Here is a 21176-nt window from a genome sequence, read left to right as displayed (position 1 = left end):
GCCAAGTTTCTGAGGATTTGGAGTTAGGCAGCATTTGAAGGACATCACGTTTATTTTTTAAACACACTGGAGCAAACTTGCACTTAAATCTGTTCCTCACTGTCAGTCTCTTAGCTTTGGGAAACTACTTGAGTCTCAGAAAATTGCCTACGTTGGTTCCATATCAGAGGTACATCTTAACAGACTCTCTTTCCCAAGGCAACTAAGATCAATCTTTTTTAAAAAATAAACCAAACACATTTGTTTACTTTTCATAGGTATGTGTTCCCATTTGCCATATCTAGCCCTACGAACGTAAACCTCTTTCTTTTCTTTTGCCACAGACTGAAGGTTTCTCTGAAGCTTATTCTTCAAGATGAAGTTCTTACTAGTGGTTTTCTTTTTCTTCTTGTTCTCCTTATGGGTTGAAGAAGTCTGTTCCAAAGAGAAGTCTTCAAAGAAAGGAAAAGGGAAAAAGAAGCAATATCTATGTCCATCGTATGTTCCTTGTTTCTTTTATGCTTTTGTATGATGGCAATCCTGCCATATTTTTAACAGTGGAAATTACATGGCAATTGAAGTAGAAGCTGATGCTTTCTGCTGAAAGAATGGGGTTTGGGGTGGGAATGGGAGGAAGAGGGTTTGACCAGCATCATAGCTAAGTTCTGTCAATGAGTACATTTCTTCTGCAGCAGGTCCTCTGTTTTAATGAAAGGAAAAATCTAGGCCATAGTAAATAATTTCTTTCTGTGTGGGGGTTCCAACCCAGTGTCTTGCTATTTATGGGGACAGAGTAATGTAGTCCCATAGTGCTCTCCTGTCTAGCACTGTGGCACAGGTATACCGAGAAAAGCAAGGAGGATGCAGAACTGTCATACTGAAACGTTTATGGAGGTGGATTGATTGTTGCTATAAAGCATGGCCTTATGGAATAATCTCTCTGTAAAAATATAGAAATTAAAATCTGATTGCCCAGCTGAACGGAGAATGTATTCTGGACACCTACAATTACTTGATGTTAAAAATACTCCCTCTTTCTAATATCAACAAGTTTTAGGTTGTGATCCATAGGACAATACAGAAGTTTTATTTGTGAGGGCCTCTTCTGTCATTTTCTTGGCCAGCCTTGCTCATCTTTTTAGTGTTATTGTGTAAATATCTGAGAAAAAGATTGATGGAATATAGTAAGTTGCCAATAAGCGTAGTAAAGCACTATGCCTGAAATGATAAAATTGTGTAGACAAATTTAAAACACATTTCTTCTTTGACCATAAAAGAAGAAGACCCCATGAGGGTTTGTAGCGAGGAGAGAAAGGTCGTAGTTCCCAGGACAGGCGTAAGCTCTGAAGTCCTCAGAAAGTGAATACACAGCTGGGAACTGAATCCAGGTCTTCCATGGTCTCATCGAAGCAGCCAGCATTTTCCCCCTGTTCTCGACTTGGTCTTAATTAAAGTTCAAAATATTGATGTCATTTTGTCTTGATAAGTTGGCAGATTTTTTTTTGTTTTTCTCTTAAGCACAGTATTTCTTGGTACCCTGTTCTTTTTTGATACCAGTTGACATTACAGCCATTAAATATGGTGTCATTTGTCAGCAATATACTTGAAAAGCATTGAATAAATACTATAATTTTTGAAGTGATGCTTTTACAATCCAGCCAGTTGAAGCTTTCTGCAAAAATACTAGTGGAATCCAGTATTTGTCTGATGTATCACGTGCAGCATTGCTAGCTAGAATTAATTGCCATAGCACTAAGCCCTACCGGATTTTCTGAATAATGAACAAGTTGTCTGTATCTTACTTGGCTGAAGTTCACAGCTTGAGAGACAACCACTTGAAGTAGTGGGGTTGCAGGACTGCTGTTTTTGTGGCTGGTGTCTAGAAGACCTCTGATGTGAATGAGCAATGAAAGTCAGTTCTGTCTTGAGAAATTATCTAATGTTCTCTTAACTCAGGCTACTGATGGCAAGCTTTCAACATCAGCATGTTTTTTATAATCTTTCACAAAACTCCTTTACTTGGTGACACTGCATTATAAAAAAGGCTGCCTACTCTTAATAATTTTTTTTCCTGTGGAGAAAAAAAGTAAGGAATCTTTCCTCAGAAGCAATCCAAAACACAATGCAGTGGAGTGGGAGTTAAATGACTCTATAACCAAAAATAGTCTCAAAGGAGGTTGAATAAAAAATTTACTAGTAGAGCACAAGAGAAATGTTTTAGAAGAATGCATCGTATCTTTTTTAAATAAAATAAATAGGATTTTGTGTCACTTATAAAATTGAATACTACAAATTCCTAATGAAAACACACATTTATAAGTTAAAATCTTAATCTACCTTTAATTTGCATTGGTTACTGGTGCAATAAAATTTAAAGCTTAATTGTAACAAATTATTGCCTTTTGTTTCCTTACAACATGTGAAAAGCTAAATTTTACCTCCTCAAGACAACAAAAAACCATGCTAGTAATTATACAAGGAACAGACTTCTCTTTACAGACTTTATAATGAAATACAAATGTATGCAAATAATTTTCCAGGAAAGATTTATGCTGAATCTGATGTTATTGCTTGAGTTCCTGAGTTTGACATTAAGAAATAGATGGTTATAAGACTGGTTTGGGACTTTAGCATGAATTTGTTTATATGAAAACTGAGCATACTTGAACTTTTCCTTTTATGGCTCTCTAGAATACAAGCCTTTCGTCAAATGTGCCCCTCTGGCATGAAATTAACTACTATAAGGATAAGCTGAAAACAAGCTGATTAGAAACCCCATAAAAAGTTCATTATTGCCTCATGAACAGATATTTACTTCCTTCAATTAGGAAAATTCTATTTTGTATCTTAGAGCAAAACCTCTTGTGATTGTTCATAATGCTGTTGTTCACAGTGCATCGTGTGATAGTGGCTTGATTGGCCATCTTATTTTCATTTATTTCTGAAACTGTTTTTCCCAGCTTTTTTATCAAGGGATTTCATGAAGCTGGTGCTTAATCACTTGGTTCTTATTTTAGTTTAATGCTTGCTCAGAACAGATGTGAGATTTCACATCTTACATTTAGATCATTTTCCTTCTTACCTCAGGCTTTCCAAATGAAACATAGGGTAATTATACTTGTGTCTGATTCCTGAATGTTCGTTGATTAACAAAGAAATTGATATATTAGGCCTAAAGTCCTATAATAGGGAGTTTTGCAGCATAAATCTGAGAAGCTGGCTTCCACAGATGCATAGTGCAATAAAATATAAAGCTTTAGTGTGACAAAACTCTTGCCTTTTGTCTCCATGGAAAATATTAAATTAAAAAAAAACCAAACAGGTCCACCTCTTCAAGAAAAAAATTAAGAATCTTGTGGATTAGAGTCTTCTGTTTACAAAGCTTATTTTGAAATTCACTGTACTGAATACAGATGATTTCAATATAGCTACAGATGGATTTAGTCACTTGATCTCTTGATTGTAGGCTACCCATCAGCTGTATTACCTCTGTTACTTACTTCTTATTAACTTCTTCATAATTCCTCATAATACAACTTTCTGGTAAACATGTTGGACTCTTAGCTGTGACTTTTTCTGAGAGCACTGATGAAAAATGTTTTTCCTTTGTTATGTCATAATAAATACTTCATTTATTTTATGATGTGTGAGCTGCTGCTATTATCCCCACAATCCTTAGTAGCCCAGAAAGTTTCTCCTCAAAACTACTTGCAAGATCTCTAGACAAATGTAATTATAAGGAAAGGGAATTTTGCTTATGACAGTGTTATAGAAGGCATAGAGATTGAGAGTGTCAAATAGCAGCTAACAAAATCGGTTATGATTGTGCTCATAATCACAACTATCCCTGTTAATTATAGTTTTAGTATGACTCAGCTGTTCGCTTGCACAGTGTTCATTTCTGAAGATCCCACAGCGTCTCTAATGCCACGGCAATGCTAAGAGTATAACCTCAATCACTAAATTTCATTCTTTTGTCTGGATATCAAGACTGTGCTTTTAAAATAGCATCCATCCTCACCTTTATGCATTTTTCTACATGGAGATTTATATCCATGTAGATGATTAACTAAATACTGTATGATATCTATAAAGACTTTTTTTACCCTCAAAGCTGAAGTACAAATCATATTTTGGTTTGTATTCAATAAAGCATATCAGCTACTTCAGAAACTGTGAAATGGCCCTCTAAGCCCTCCAGAAAACATGGCTTGTGCCATCTGCCAGGGCAGAAGCTTAGAAAGGTCACAGATGCCAAGGTTCAATAAACAGCTTCTTTTAAAAAATAACAACAGAAGACAGTGGAACTAGGGAAAAAAAAACATTGGTATGTTTAAAACATAGAGTTGTATGAAAGTGTGTCCTAAAATTTCTGTTGGTTAGCTGTCAGCTTCTGACATGCTCTTCCCATGAAGACTAAAGTAGAAGTTCAAATTGTATTTGTATCTTGCATCCTTTCCACCTTCTCATGGACAAGGACTTTTTTTAATTCTATCAATCAAGCGTTTGTGTATATGTGGCCTCTCTGTCTGTAGTATGTGATCATCCCCAAAATGTCAATGGTTGGAAAGCAGAATCATCTGTGTCTTCATTCCCATCTTGTAGAAGGCACCGTTGATAGTTTGTGAACATTTTCATTTGTAGGTATGATGGGAGGGTTGATACAGTTTGTGGGAGAAGATGGAATGAAGTTAAAAGAAAAGCCTGAATTTGGTTGTGGAGGCAGTTACACAGTCATTCTGAAGATAAATACATTACACAGCCCAGGTCTGGTTCCTATAAAAATTCTTTTGCCCCATAGTAACAGCAGTTGGTCAATGGTTTAACTATTCTGTAGCATGTAGCTCTCATGGAAAGCGGTGATCCGGACAGCTAGGGCCACGTTCCAGGAGGTTTGGGAATTTGTTTTCAGAGTGGATAAATGTGCTGGGGAGTAAAAGATAAAGCTGTATAAGTAAAACCTAAGTTCTCTTGTAAAACAGTAATTAAGCATGGTAGGCTGGTTCTCGTTCATTAATTCTCCCTCTTAGTGAGCAGCATTTACTCTATTCTGAACACTGTAGTGATGAGACACTACAGTCATGCGGTAAAGTTACAGATTTTGTATTTTATATACTACGTCCAGACTGAGAAAATACTTGGGTCTGCAGGTGAAATTACACCCCCTAAACGTAAGTGTAAGGAAAACCATAGGACTAAATTTTGTTTACTTCCTGAACCCAACTTCAGGAAGGTTGCTTATATGCCCACATTAGGAGATGATGCTCTTTGGTCTATCTACAATAGGAGATGAAAGATGAGTTATTTCACTCCCACAATTCAGGGTTCACAATTTGGGGTGCCCAATCTGGGCTTCAAATTCCACTTTCTCTTTGTTCATCACACTGCATTACCTCCAAATTTAGGTACTGAAGTTACATATCAAATTTTATGTGTTTAGGTGTTAACTGCGTTTGTGAGGACGCATAAACAGTTATTCCGAGTTCCATAGTTTTAAAGTAATTTGAGTGATATCACTTTGCATTGGAGGCATTGTAATTATTCTTCCTAGTAATAGAGATGTCACCCAGTACAATTTGAAAATGTAGCTATTAAGCATACTAGAGATCATAGAGATCACTTAGAAGAATTATATAGTATCTTGTTGATTTGTATTAACCCGTTTTTATGCTTTGAGTTATTGCGCTCAGAAAATCAAATGCCTGCAAATCAGAACACTGATAGTTTATACCAAGGAAATAGTACTTACAATAAAGGGTGAGATGACAGATACTGTGTTTCCCAAAACTCTTTTTATCAGTCTCAGATACACACTGCTCTGTTATATGACTGAAATGTCAGTTTCCATCACAGAGATTAGATAAACTGTACTAAAATCTGTTGTTCCAGCATTATACGGGAAATTTTGCTGGAGATCACTGAACAGTGTGAGTTGGAATATATATTTTTATCTGTCAGACAGTAATCTAGAACTATGCAAAGCCAAAGCTTAATGCTAGATTATCCAAGCTATGCACTCTAAGCAAACACCAACAGTAGAATAAGCATGCTACCTGGACTGCAGTGTATTCTAAGATGGCATGTGAATATGTCTCTGTGACATGTCTTTTTTTTTCCCTGATTATCATGACATAAGTAAAAAGTATATTCATGTTATCTTCCAAAATTGGAGATTCTTCAGCGTAATGGGATCTTAAGACTAGGGATCAGGGCAGTAGGTGATTTAATACAACAGCAAAGATTCTTCTTACCACTTGTGTAGAATATTGTCTATATTCTTTTCTCCAGTCATCTTCCTGTAGCAATGCGTGTGATAAGGACTCCTTGTAACTTCAGTGAGCTTTGAGAGACTAAATGTCATGATAACCTGTAGAGAGATATGTCTTCTGACACATTTGCTTAACATAAACTAAGGAAGCTATATAAATTTCAAACCAAGTGAAATATATACTTCCTTTTGCCATGCATATCTGCTTATCTAAACTTTTGGATTTTGTTCAGTGAATTATGAAAATAATTATCTATTGCCATCAATTGAAAATGTTAATAATGTTCTTCAAATACAGTGATAAAATGTGTAGAGCTGCAGTGGAAGAGGAGATGGACACCTTACTGCATATCCTGTGAGATACATTATTTAGTCATGCTTTTATTCATCAGTGATACCAGAAGTAAGCTCCTAAAGACCAGAGAGAGGCCAGTCATATCACACAGAGATATTATGCCGGAAGACTAACTGTACTTTGTTTTCTTTCTGGCTTTTGAGGACACTTTGTAGAAGTGAGACTACTTTTAAGAATACTGTTTGTCTTCTCTTTTGTTTCAGAAAAAGAGAAAACATACTTTGGGTTTGAGTTTTTTGTGGTGTTTTTTTTTTTTCCCAGAATTTTTATTTAGGAAAAATTCTTGTTAAGGCAATTTCTAGCTTTACTCTTACTTGCTTTTAAATTCCCTTTATAGCAACTGTGAGACTTTTGTTACCTTACCCTTTGGTATTCACCGTATCTTGATTAGAACTCATCAATTACTGTGAAGAATACTGCTGCATTTCCATTTCCTAATGCTTTCCAGCAGCTCCACATACATTCAACGCAAGTTGAAATAAATGTATTAAAATTACAACACATGCCACAACTGGTGGGAATCTAAGGGAAATCTTAGGCTAGTTATCAGCTTTTCACAAGTGTGAAAACTGTAGGTTGAATAAGAAAAAGTAGTAACTTCTCAATTGGTACAAGTGTTGTTATATGGGAAAAGATAACCTTTAGCAAATTGAAATACTGCTTCTTTTAGGAAGAGAAATCTCAGGTCAAATTCTTTTTCTGTCATGTAGTCTACACATTTGGCCACCATTAATTCATTCCAGAATGGCCAATTAAGCAGGGGTGGTAGTGGCTTTAGGTAAGTATCTTAGTGGCACGAATAGTCCCAGCCTGTTTCTCCAAGTGCCTAACCCATCCCATTCACTGTTTCGTTAAGTCATTCTGCTCATCAGTCACTCTGACAGTGGCATAACCTCTTAACTCATGAAAAGCTACACATATGATTTATTGATTTGCAGGTGAAATTTAGGCATTTTGATCAGCAAGGCTCTCTGAAGGAAAACCAGTCCTTGTGACCATGTTTAGTCACATGAGTGCTATTCAGTGACTGTAGTTCAATGACAGCATGCTGTAAAAGGCCACGGTGAAAATATAACTGATACTCAGCAGAGCTTTTTTTCCAGTAGCTGTTCCAACCACTTAGTTCAAAGTCACCTTTAAAAAATAGTGATTACTGACTCTCTGTTGCTTCTCCCCATTCAAAACAGCCAATGCTGTTGTATTTCACTTGGTTCTTACATAAATGAGGACAAATGTGTGCGCATTGCACTTCTATAATTTCCAAACACTACCCAACAGCTTACAGAAGATGTGATTGTGATGTTCTTTACTAGAAAGCAGTGCTGCCCCCCGTTCTTCATCCCATCACTGTCTTCCCAGCGCAGTACATCTCCTTTGCTTAATTCATGGTTGACCTTTGAACAAACAGCCTGAACAGATATTTATATTAACATGCTTCTGCAGTGCAACTCAGATCTCACAAAACTACCACCTTACTCCTCTTACTTGAAGAGACAAATAAACCTGTCAGCTGTATTTGGCGTTCTTTTGCTGTTTGATGCTCACTCATTTAATTTCTCAGACTTTTTTCCTCTTTTCCTCATTGCATTTTATGAGCATCTGCATTTAATTTATGTGTCCATGTTATCCTGTGTGGTTCAGATTACCATCATCACTATTTAATGAACTTCTTTGTATAATCCATGGCAGAAATTTAAAAAAAAATAAGATCTAAGTTTGTTCATTAGTTGTTGTGTGGTTTTAATATTTCATTAATACTGGGTGTATATGATTTAGAAAGAAATCCTATTGCTTGTGTTAGGGAGACCCTCCTTTTATAGATTTCTAATTTCTGTAGGCATCTGATGTAGATGTTTTAGATGTTAAGATGTGCAACTTGCAAGGAAGCAATGCCGTGAACCTTTTCGTATCAGATGGAACACAGTGTACAGAGTGTTTGCTTGCCTTTTAAATAGTTAAATGAACATTCTTTTCTGTCTTGTTCCTGCTACAAAATGGAAAAACATCTTAACATTTAACTTTATGTTTTCCTATTGTCCAATTAGTGGTAACTGAAAAAAAAAAGCATACAAAGCTGGTTTATGATATTTCTGTAGCAACCTGTTCATTGGTAAAGGTCATCACTGAAAACTGAACACAAATCTCAAAATGACAGAAATAAATTAGTTCTTTTGCATAATGATCCAGATCCAAATCAAATGTACAAAGCCATAAACACAACCCTGGGAGAATTGTTTGACAGTGAGTTTATCAATTATTCAAAGGAGTTAGAAGACCTATTGCTATTTAATTGCTCTAATAGTAAATTAGCAGAGGTTTGTTGTACGCAGAATAAGGACATACTAGTGGAAGTTAACGTATGTTACTCAAAGTAAAAAATTCCTTGTTTTATTAGTGGACCATTTATTCTCTGGATGAGTGCTGATAGAACAAGTAGTTCACCTCTGTGGTTGTTAAATGTGGCAGCAGTTTTAGTGCATTTGTAAGAGATGAGTGGGGAATTATGTACTGCAGCCACCTAAAGCTGCTCCACAATTTTTTCTCATCCTGTATGTTATAGTTTAAGCTATACTTATGGATACACACTTTTTGGTAGCTACATCTTTGGGTAGCCTTCAGAATTCATACTAATCCTGCTAGCAACTGGTGAGCAGTCTGAAATTTCAAGGAGAATTGGGTGGTTATTTGCTGTTTTAGCTGAGTTGGTGTACTTTTCTCTCTCATGTATAACGTCAAACAAATAGAAGCAAATAGTTAAACAGATATGCAGCTTTAGGTTTCAGAAATATCCTGAATACAACAGGGAAAACAGAAATCTGATTGTTTTGTTTCTGAAGGATAAAATGCTCAAAGTGTATCAAGGGGACTACGATAGAATAAAATGCAGTTCTGGTATCATAAATGGTTAACATGTTTTTAATAATAGGAAACTCCTGCATAGTTTTATTTATAAACATTTTAGCTGTTAAATGTTAACTGAGGAGATTAAATCTCATTGTGAAAGCATAGTAAGTGCTACCAAGTCAGCAGATCTTGTTCGGTTGCTCCTATTGTTTCCCTTATGGTTTGAGTTAAAACAGTTGATTTTAAAGGTGGGTTTATTCATAAAAGCTCTGCAAGGGCTAGGATCTGGTCTCATCTCCAGTTTTCAATCAAATAGTGGTATCATGCAGTGGTGACAGTTATTTATTAATTAATTAATTTCCCAGAAGTCATTAAGGAAGATGCTGAACAGGAGCTACTATAACTGGACATCTTAAAATCAGGAGGTCTGATACATTCATACAACTTTTTTTTTTTAAAACTGACCGAAAGCCTTTTGGAGAGTTAATATTTTCTTGAATAAGTGTTTGAATAATGCAGAAGTCTCAGACGACATGAAGGAAACTAAAGGGTGAGAAGAAAACTAGCAGTGAACTGAGATGTTATAAAGAATAAACCATAGGTCTGTCAAGCTGACATTGACATGGAGAAGAATAATGAAAAAAAGAAATTAAGCAGGGTAAAGGAGGCAACGACAGCTGATACTGATTATGGAAAACATTTAGGAAATAAACTGGATCATTTTTAAAAATATGTTCATACATTTGTTTGCTAGAGGTAATAGGGTTGATGCATATGACTTATGCCTCTGTAGGGTGTTTGTCTTATTTTTACATGGCATCTTGGTTAGTAAATTATAATGACAGAAAGTCAGCAGAGTAGTTGTTATAAAATGGATGGAAAAGTGATTACAAGACAGGATTCAAAATTGGAAAACATCACTGGACAGGTTCTACAGACAACATATAAATGAATTTACATTACATTATCAGCCTGCTAGGTGCATAAAGTACATGGGGTGGGGACTGATGCACCCTTGTTGCTTTTTACTACACTCAATTTCATGTTACTCTTGTAGCTACATTTACCTGTCAGAGGTTCTTTTTAATTTTAGCGATGGTTTTAATTTAACACCCAACACAATAACAGCAAGGTAAATGGAGATGTTTAAATTCCCCCTGCAAAACCAGAGGAGAGTCCAAGGCCTCGTTTTCCATAACAAAGCTTTTATTAGCACTTGACAAGGAGGTTATGCAATGGCTCCGTCTAGGTGGAATAGCTGGTGCTGGCACACGAGAGCAGGGGACTGCCAAAAGCCTCTGTGTGGTTTGGCACCTACGAAGTGCCTGTCAGTTTACTTTTGCTTCTAATCTGACAGTCACTAAAAATAGTTCAGGTGGCTGCTTTCTACCAAGGAAGAAATGATGTACCTCTGGATATTTGTGTTAAGAGGGAAGGGAACAATTAGTGAATTGTGGTTTATTTATTTTCTCAAGTCTGCAGTTAAGAGTATATAGGAGAGCTTTGACTTTTGTTATAGTTTTTTGAAAAATGCTGAAACATCACAAAGAAAGAAAGACTATAGACTATGGAACCTAAAAGTACTGAACATAATTTGCTTGTGAAATGACATTTATGGCGTAACTTTAAAATGACTTAAGTTTAAGCACACAGTTATTTCTGTCTTAATAGTAACTGATGCACTTTTTCTTACAGCCAACAATCAGCTGAAGACCTTGCAAGAGTGCCAGTTAATTCTACCAGCAATATATTGAATAGGCTATTGCTCAGTTATGATCCCAGGATAAGGCCTAATTTCAAAGGTTCGTCAGATATTTCAACCTTTTTTTTAATCCTTGGAATTTAACTTCTGGTCTTTTCACACATAGGAAATTTATATAGAGATAATATGCACAACCTAAATTTCTGTTGTGGGTTGTTTTTTTTTCTCAAATGGAAATTTCCCTAGATAGTGTGAAACCACAGAAGATACTTACCTTTTTGAGCTGTAAGATAATATGTATGTTAGGATTTCATGATCATAATAGTATGTGATGTTTTATAATTATTATTACCATTATTATTATTATTACTTTATAAGAGTTTTTTTAAGTAGAATTAGATTTTATAGAATAAGTTTTTTAAATGTCTTTTTATCCCTACATTTTACTTAGTCTTTAGTAGTATCTCCGCTTTACAGTATTTTAAAACACCAAAATTCTCTATAGAGATCCTTTAAGATGACTTTATAAAACTTGGGATCCGCAGTATCACTATTTGGAAACCATACAGTTATTAAACCCTTTAAAGATATGTTAGTAACACAGCTTACACACTTTGGGATTTCAACTAGGTAATGAATTTAAATACATTCTCTGACTTTAAAACATCTGCCTGGTAGTCAAATGTAGTAGTCTTCCATATAGGCAAATGTGATTTCCTTACATATGCGGAAAAGATTGGAATACATATTCTCTGCAAAACCTCTAACGAATCATGCAGCTGTAAATTACACTTTCTAGGAATTAGATTATTTCCCTGCTGGAAAAACACATAGACAATTTTATTACATTACAGACACTGCAGTTGACATAAGTCAGTTCTTTCTTTTTAAAACTTATATTTGATTATATGTACATTAAGAGATACTTCAACATGCATTTCAATAGTATGATAAATTTGGAAATCTATAATCTTTATCATGCTTTTGAAGAGAACATTTTCAGATGTTCTGTTTAAGTAAGTTTTATAAATGTATTATACTCAGTTCTCAGCAAGTGACCTGCTTTTTTTCTCATTCTCGGTAGAATCTTATTTATATGTTTTCAGCACTGAGCCTTGTCACAAAGAATAAATGTCCAGCCTCTGTTCTACCTGTTCTTCAGCATGATAAATCACAAGGCATATTGCAGTTTTCTTTGTATTTTTGATAACCCTGCTGGCAGTTTGGTAAGAATCAGGATGGAAGAAAAAGGGAGGACACGCAACGTTAACTCACAGGGAGGTGGAAAAAACGAATGTTTTCTGGCAAGTTGTTTGCCCATGTCAAACATTCCTCATATATGAGTGATTTTCTTGGACGGCACTTCCTGTTCAAATCTGGAAGAAATAGGATGCTCTTGGCTACTAGTGGTGTGGTGGGTGCTCTGTCACATGTGTCAGGGGCTAAACAAAATATTATGCTTATTGCATAAACCAAAGCAGCTCGTTTAACTGGTCTGATTTTTTAAAAATCCCGACAAACTGGTTTAACTGAAAAAAGTGAAATTTTATCGTAGTGATTTTCTGGTGAACCAAGAGAACAAGTTTGAATTTATGTATTAAATGTACACTGAAATATTATATGCAGACAAGCAAACTATTAGATGGGCATACATTACTTTGTATTTGCTTACTTTGTCAAAATAGTCTTTATATATTGTTATATCTCTTACTGCCGAAAATAGGAAGAATTCCACTGAATTAAATATTTGTAACACTCTAAAGAAGATCAGATACATGCATCTAGTGTACATACTGACACTCTCAACATATAGGTGCTAAATAAAACCAGTGGACCATAATTAGTTCTCACAACCATCAGGCCACTTCTCCCTGCTTCGCGATAACTCCCTGTTAACACCAGATTAGATGACTGCCAATCAGTTCCCGCAGGGTGACAGAGGGCAGATGTAGCAGCTGTCACACCATCCCTCTTCAACTACAGGAATCCTGGCTGTGGAAAAAAGGAAAAAAAATCCAGTCCATCTTCTAGAAATTTTTCTTGGCAAATTGATAACCATTGGAAAATGGAGCAGCTTTCTCTTGCACCAAGGCTAGGTAGCTGTGAAAGCTGCATGCAACAATTTTTATCTGCCTGTATTTATACTTTACAGTTATGTACTTGATTTGCACAAAGTATCTTCTTACAATGTAAATAGATGTGTCAACGTAAATCATAAACAGGTAATTTGGAATGATAGATCATCATTATGACCTTGACAGTTAAAAGTGTCCGCCACTAGAAATGGGAATCACCTCTATACATTACAATTACACTGTGTGCAAAAGTAATACTGGATTGTGCATTCTGTGATAAAAGAAAATCATGGAATTTGAAAATCATTCATATTTATGATCTGTGAAATGCTTTAAGCTTAGCACTCTGGACTAAGGAATTTTTTTTCTGCTTTCTTATCATTAGGTTGAAAAGAGTTTTTGTGATTTCTATTGGCTTTCAATGGAAATAAATATATTAAACCACAGCTTTTGAAAACTGTGTGTATACTAACTTGAAAAGATAAAGTTGTATGACCCTGTAAAAAAACATTTCACATTGTGATACCAGTATAAAGGAACTTTAAATGAAGGATAATGTACCTTTACTGGATTGTGCAGTTCACTAGAAATCTTTTTTGTTTTTTAAAGGAATTCCAGTCGATGTAGCAGTCAACATCTTTATTAACAGCTTTGGGTCAATTCAAGAGACAACTATGGTAAGACTGAAATGAAATTAACGTAGGATACATGGAAATTTTCTTATTATTAAATTAAATTTCAGGCTGAGGATTACGAACTATAAAGTAGAAATAATTGTTGATGATTGTAGGCACTGAGAACTGGGTTAATGGGGTTAGTGGCAGACTCACTGTGCTTTATGTCATAAACCTATTACCCTGTTTCACTGCATATTTGTCCACACATTGTCATAGCTTTTAGAATCTGATGTACGTGAAAGGAAATCCGTGGTTTCTAAGATGCAAGAATTACACTTATTTCCATAAGCTATTAAGTTCAGGGTAATTAAGTAATCTTCCTGACAGTTAATATATAGGTTGATTGGTGTATTACTAAAGAAAATACTAGGACTGTATATGAGAGAAAAAGAAAATACATGCATAAGACTGAAGCATACAGGTTCTCTGTTTAATGTAGTTCTGAGGACAGGACTAAATCATGGAGGAATAAAATGAGAAGGAGTAAAGGAGTAGATCATCAATGACCATACTCTTACTCCTGTTTATTTACTGTGTGAGAGAGAGAAACTGAGGAGTGAAGTTTCTAAAAATGTGTTTCCAGTTCAGTCAGAAAACTTCAACATGTCAATAACACCACCAAATAATCCTCATTACAATTTTGACTATTTTGTTTCTATAGGAAATAATATCAATTTCAAAATAAAAAGTAATTTCAGCAAAGCCATTCCAAATGTTTTGGGACTTGAAGATCTTTTTTGCAATGGTATTTCAAAATACATACTGTCAAAAATATTGCAAAAAATACGACATTTAATTGTTGAAAACGTTCTGACATGATCAGGGGTTTTTTTAATGTAAAAAAGAGGGGGGCACACCGTGTCTTACCAGTATGTGGGAAGCCACAGCCAGGGCATACACTCAGCGTGGGAGTTCTGAGGTGCTCCCCAAGCATCCCATTTAGAAGTAACTTTGGTGGTCTGCTGCACCCAAAGCATTGAGACAGTTCCCAAAACCAGGCTGCGCTTTTTAATGCTGTGACTAAGGCAGCATTCCTACTCATAATGGCACAGAGGCAATAAACATTAATACAGCTAATTAATAAATAATAAAACACCTTTTGTTGTTGGTAGAAGTAAGTACCCACTTAAAATTCAGAACCAGCTTACACGATACCCTAATGACATTTCAGTAGGACTGCAGAGCCACTAAAAGTTAAACGTATGTGATGGCTGAAACAGCTTTTGAACAGCTTGGCCAGAAATTTTTGTTTCTTTAACTAGGAGTGAATAAAGATTTAGATTTGATTGCAGATAATAGTAAGTCAACTAATGGCATTAGTGGGAAGTGATATTAAAACAAAGAATGTAAGTATGCTGAAGATACCTCGAGATTTATTTCTGAAAACAAAAAGGGGACTGAAGTTTAGAGAGGAACAAGGAGGAAGAGCAGGAAAGTAGGAGTGAGATAAGTGTCTAAGATGGCAGGTATATTAGGCCAGATGGCCCTTTCAAGTTTCTGAAATTTATTGCATGCTTTAAAAAGTGACTTTTACAGAGGCTTTTTTACAATTCACCCAGATCCAAATAGTAACAAAACATGAATGTAAGGGATGTGCTCCCCCCAAAAAAATTAAGTATGCTTTTGAATTCCTGATATGGTCACTCACAAGTTTACTAGGATGTTCTGTAAGATAACTCATGCTCTCCTGCATATTTCAGAATTTCAGACACCATCCTTACTTTAATTTATGCTTTTATTTAGATTTCTGCATCCAGCCGATCACCATGATAGCTAAGCATGTGTATGTGAAGTTTGGATTACTTCTTGGTTGCCTTAATGTATCACAGGAAGCACTGACAAAAGAAACAGTCAATCTGTTCTTCCATATGTCACTTGGGAAACTCTTCCTGCTGCAGTGGGCATTGGGTCCTGTAGACTTTCAGGAGCCACTGGTCTCTTGGGGATAGGCTGGTACTTGTCTTCAGATGCTTTGGGTAATGCCCCAGGCAGTAGAAGCAAGTCTCTTAGACTAGGAAAAAACTTGTAACTCCAGAATCACAGGAAAAGTGTTTCTGGACCTGAGGCACCAAGTCTGTGAAGGACCAAAGGGTCATCTTGCATTCAGAAAGGAGACACATTCACAGGAAGTAACAGAACTGCTGAAAAAGGTTCCTCAGTATTGGAGAAGCGAGTGGCTGTCTGCATCTCTACTGCCTCAGGCATTGGTGTGAATCACGAGGAATATTGATTTCTTGACTCTCTAAAGTTACCAGAAGCTACTAAACCAGAGTGGTATCATTACTGATGCCAAAATCTGTGAAATAATGTACTTTTGAGTATTTCAGTAGATGAAGTATCATGATGATTCTTGGCTCTGTAGCCACTTCTGGCTGTAATAGCTGAATTCATAGGTTTTCACAAAATCTGTGTGGGGGTAAAGAGTCCTGCTTTAGCCGTGCTAAAGGGGCAGTGCCTTCTTTTGGGTGATGCAAGGGAGACAAAAATAACCATGGGTACCAGGTAATTGGAAGTGGTAGAAGGCTCAACAAACAAATTGCCAGTGAGAAAAAGCCATTTGGCATGCTGATCTCCTTTAATTTAGAAGGATGTGAAAAGAGATGCAGAAGGAAATATCTTCAACAAGATGTCCTGTATCCCACTCTTAGACCCCTCTCTGAAATAGCCAACTCTGGGATTAATGTCTGGAACTTCTAACTAGTCAACAGGCTCCCACAGTGTCCCTCACCTTGACATCATGGTGGCTAGTTCTGATGGTTCCTTATATATTTCAGGAATCCCACAAAATTATTTTCATTCTTTGTTTCCTTGCTGTCTTTCTGGTCCCATGATGATTGCATTCTTAGATATGCAGTTGGCTCAACCTCAACAAAAAAGAATAGATTACCACCCTCTGAGACAGAGCCTACCTAGTTTTAAGAGAGAAGGGAATTTCTTTATAGAAAAGCATTGACAGGTTTGAAGTAATAGTGGTTTGAATCAAGACGGGACCCATAGTGTGGACCCTATACCCAGAAGCCTGCATTGCTTTAATCGAGCTCTTGTGAAGAAACTGAAGGGCAAATGTTTGCTCTGTATGTAGAAAGAGTAGTGTTCATGTTGTGTTGTTGAATATTTGAGAGAATTGTGACGTTTTCACACATGTATCAAACAAGATACCTGGAAAAACTAAACAAAAAAATTAGTTAACTACAGAGTGAATAAGAATTTGTACAGCTAAAATGGAGCAGAGCTTATACCAGAACTGCTATGTTCCAGTAAGTTCCCTTTATCTTGAATCCTGTAACTTGTTTCCTTCTAGCTCATTAGATTACTTTTCTGGGATCCCCATGCTAACTCTGCTTCTGATTTTTCAGATTATTTTTAGACTGGAGATTTGTGGGATAATACGGTGATTATGTCACATTTAGAAACTGTTATAGACTGGATGACCAGTCAAGGATTCCTAGGGACAGATCCTTTCTAGTACAAATACCCGTAGGTCTATAATATTTTAGATGTGCTGATGATCTGACCCTTTGTCTATAGAATCTATATTCAAGGTTTGTACTTGCAGTGTGATTGAAATGGCAAAATACCACTTCCTTCTCCTCCTTTACTTTAAAACCTTGCAGAAAGGTCTTTTTAATATGTATGTATACAAAGGAATATTCGGTTTCCTTATTTTAATCTTAAAAATGACATTTTCTACTTTATTAACAGACAGTGCTATTATGCTTCCTTTCCTTATATGAGTGCAGTTCATACAGAAGAAGCCTTTCAAGATCTTCTATGTGCTCCAGTTTGCAGAAGGAGATGTATTGGCTATGCCTGGTTTCTGGCCTGGGGAGTTTTTCTGGCCAGATGCCCACTGTTTAGTAGGTTGCATTTGAAATATTTCCTAGAATGCTTCCCCTTTCAACCTCCCTGAAAACAGCTTGCCTTCTGTTGAAGTTTCATGGGAAAACAAAGCCCTGTAGAATACTTCTGTGTTTACTTTTACCTACTAGGTCCTCCTAGCTCTAATGCTGATGAATATCTCTTACACCTTCCCCTAGTTTCAAGCTTTTTAATTGCTATTTGACTCTCCTTTTTTATAAAATGACTATCATTCTGCAATATTTAAAGAATGCTTGTAAAATGTATAGGAGGAAGACCCTGTGCTTCAGGCCGACCACTTCTTCAGCCCCTATTGAACCTACTTGTAGTGCACATACTGAATCTTAAAATTTGTTGTCCAAATTTGAGACGACTGGTTGCAGACTTCTTACAAAATAGATTTATACCAGATCATATTGTATACTGCTGCCAGATGCTGTAACAGACCATATTCTTCTAAAAAGAAGCCCTTCTGCACATCATTTTCTGTCTAGCCACAGTTTTTTTTATCCTGACATCTCTTTGCTTCCTTCTGCATTTTCTATATTGCCTCAAGTATGTTGGTGGTCTTCCCCTCCACGTACCCCCTGTCACAAGTTTCTAGTCATTTAGGTAGGTCTGAACCTACCTATTTTAGGCTAATGGGATTTTTCTCCCATTGACTTAAATGGGAACAGAATCAAGTTCTTAAAACGTCACAACATCCTGTTGTTGTTATATTTAAGTTCATTTGTACTAGGGCAGGGAGGGAAATAAAATAGCATCCACCTGATCTTACTTCCAATTCTTATTTTGCCAGTGCATTCTGCTTTTCAGTGATGTAAACATCATCTTCTGAAAGGGTAAGCTGAATGTAAGCGTTGACACTGCTTATCATTTGCCTATGGCTTTGAGAAGGCATTTGATTTTGTTAGAGTTAGGGTAATGCACTTGTTTATGGGGCAATTAATTTTGGTATAATGAATAGTCTAATGCTTGTGAGCATGAACGGTATGCAGTATTTATCTCATATGGTTTAAAGTAATTGTTTTCACTGAGACAAGAAGTGCATATGGAATGGGAACTTCGGGAGGAAACAAGTAAAGTAAATTTTCAATTATATACATATAATTGAAAAGATGCTTTCTGAGATAATGACCTGAATTCCCTCCTGTTCTGAAGCTTCGCTATGAGAGCCTTCCAGTAAAAAGTCACTTCATATCAACTATTATTTTATATTATTTCTTTACTTTGACAAGATAATATAGGTCTTTGTATAAATAAGAGTCAAACTACATATATTTTTTCAAAAACAGACTGCAAACAAGTAACATATCTCTCAGAGCTATGCATATTAATAAATATTGCCTCAGCTCTTTCTACTTAGTTTTGATGCTTTGCTTTTCCTTACAATGCAGTAAGAAAAAATATTGCACAGTATAGTGTAATAAAGAAATACCTGGGCTGATCTGACTGGTGGACTGGACATGGGAAAGTGGGCACTGTATTCCACCTAACAGGGTAAATCAACAGGTAAATTGTGGTCTTCGGCATGAGGTCTTAGCCAAGTGAACTCCTTCCTGTTGGAGTTAGCACGACTGTCTCAACATGGCACTTGCTTTGGACTGTAAATGTACACTTAGTAAGTAAAACAGAAGAGAACTCACGCTGTGTCAACAGAAATATGTGTGAGAGGGCATTAAGGTGTAAAAAAACCAACTTTATAAAATTAGCTTGTTATGCAGAATACATTGACAAACCAAAAATATGTTGAGAACCTTCAGTCACAGATTTCTAGCATTTTGCTATAATTGTAAAGCAGTAGCAGTGTTTTCACTGCTGTAAAAGGCGCAGCCCTTATCTCAGGATGCTTTGTACCTAATAGACAATTATGAAAAAACAAAACACACAATAGAAGAAAAATAGGAAGATTGGAGATAGAAGTTATCTTACATATAGAATTTTGGTTTGTTTTGAGTTTTTCTAAGCTTTATTTCAACAATACTTTTATTCTTTGTCTGTATGTGATCTGCCCATTTTAAATATATGTAAAAAAGAGGCACTGGCTTAAATGTAAATGTAAAAAGCAAAAAGACTTAGAGGGGAGACTGAAAAATCATAACTGACATACTGGTTCAGATTTTTCCTTTGGATGCACACAGCTTTCACTAAAGACAGAATGCGTGTGGGTATCATTTTGCCCTGAGACACATGCTACTCCAATTCCCGAAGGCGAAATTAAATTCTCATTGAGCATGGCTCTACTACTGTCCATCCTTGAGCAAGAGACCTGCTGAATTCAGAGGGAAGTTTCCCCTGTGTAAAGTCTTGATTTTGTCTCTTTGAGACCTACTCTGTTTCCACTTTTGTACATTCTACCTCAGTACTTGTGTTGCAAGCTGGCATCAGTTTTCCTCAGTTACCAAAATAGGCCCAAATCACTGTTACAAGGTCTGAGGCTGTGTTCTGGGTGTGTAGTGTAAAATCTATTATCAACCTGGTCTGTTTTCTGCTTTTATAGTGTGATATTTTGCCATCAGTGTGCCACTTAACCAAAAGGAGAATAAGCTGGAATTTACACTCACAGGATATCCTGATAGAAGTGATATCGTGCCTGCTGCCTGCAGCAATTTAGTGTAGTCAAGCTATGGCCTCCCTCTGCCCTGCTGCATGCTTTTCTCTGTGCCTAGGTAACAGGGGGCTACTATCAAGGGGATGCAAAAAAAATTCAAGGGGGAACAATTTGGTTCTTTTTTAAAGAAAGTTACTATATTCAAAGTATAATCTACCTATTTGTAGTAAAGTCTATTAAACTTAACACATTAATGTTATTTGAATAGTGATTACTATCTTTGTGATAGAAAAATCAGGGCATAAATTGTTTTTCTCTTCAGAGTCTGATAGAATGGTTTTCTTTCTCTGTGGGTTTTTGGCTAGACTTTTGGCTAGTCTAATATTTATGTATTCTTCCCATCAGGATTATAGAGTCAACATCTTTCTAAGACAGAAGTGGAACGACCCCAGACTCAAACTGCCCAATGACTGGAGAGGTTCAGATACGCTGACAGTGGACCCAACTATGTTTAAATGTCTTTGGAAGCCGGACTTATTCTTTGCAAATGAAAAAAATGCTAACTTCCATGACGTCACACAAGAAAATATCCTTCTTTTTATATTTCGGGATGGAGATGTCCTAGTCAGCATGAGGTATTTTATTGATATATGTCTGCTCTTTTTCAAAATGACTTGATAAGAAATATATATGCTGTGTTAGACTTAGTAACGTAATACAGTTTATGACTAATATTTAAATTTATATGACATTTTGTAAACAATACTATAATAAATTAAATGTGTGTAAGGAGATCAGATGAAGATGTTTTAAAGCATGTCAGTTGATAGCACAGCAGGTACGAGAAATTGGAGGTGTATGTATGTT

At 36.1% G+C, this 21176-nt stretch overlaps 1 protein-coding gene across 1 annotated transcript in view; it reads left to right on the top strand.

Moving 5' to 3' along the window:
- The first annotated feature begins 355 nt into the window (after positions 1-355).
- Positions 356-21176, top strand: part of GLRB (glycine receptor beta) — a 47657-nt gene continuing 26836 nt past the window's right edge. Inside the window, exons 1-4 of the mRNA XM_068403497.1 lie at positions 356-477; positions 11142-11248; positions 13833-13900; positions 20715-20944. Of these exons, the coding sequence (XP_068259598.1) occupies positions 356-477; positions 11142-11248; positions 13833-13900; positions 20715-20944 (527 nt within the window). The remainder of the gene's footprint in view (positions 478-11141; positions 11249-13832; positions 13901-20714; positions 20945-21176) is intronic.

This window comes from Nyctibius grandis, chromosome 6, assembly GCF_013368605.1.
Source record: "Nyctibius grandis isolate bNycGra1 chromosome 6, bNycGra1.pri, whole genome shotgun sequence".
In the NCBI taxonomy this organism is placed as follows: domain Eukaryota; kingdom Metazoa; phylum Chordata; class Aves; order Nyctibiiformes; family Nyctibiidae; genus Nyctibius; species Nyctibius grandis.
This window is presented reverse-complemented; position numbering and strand designations above follow the sequence as displayed.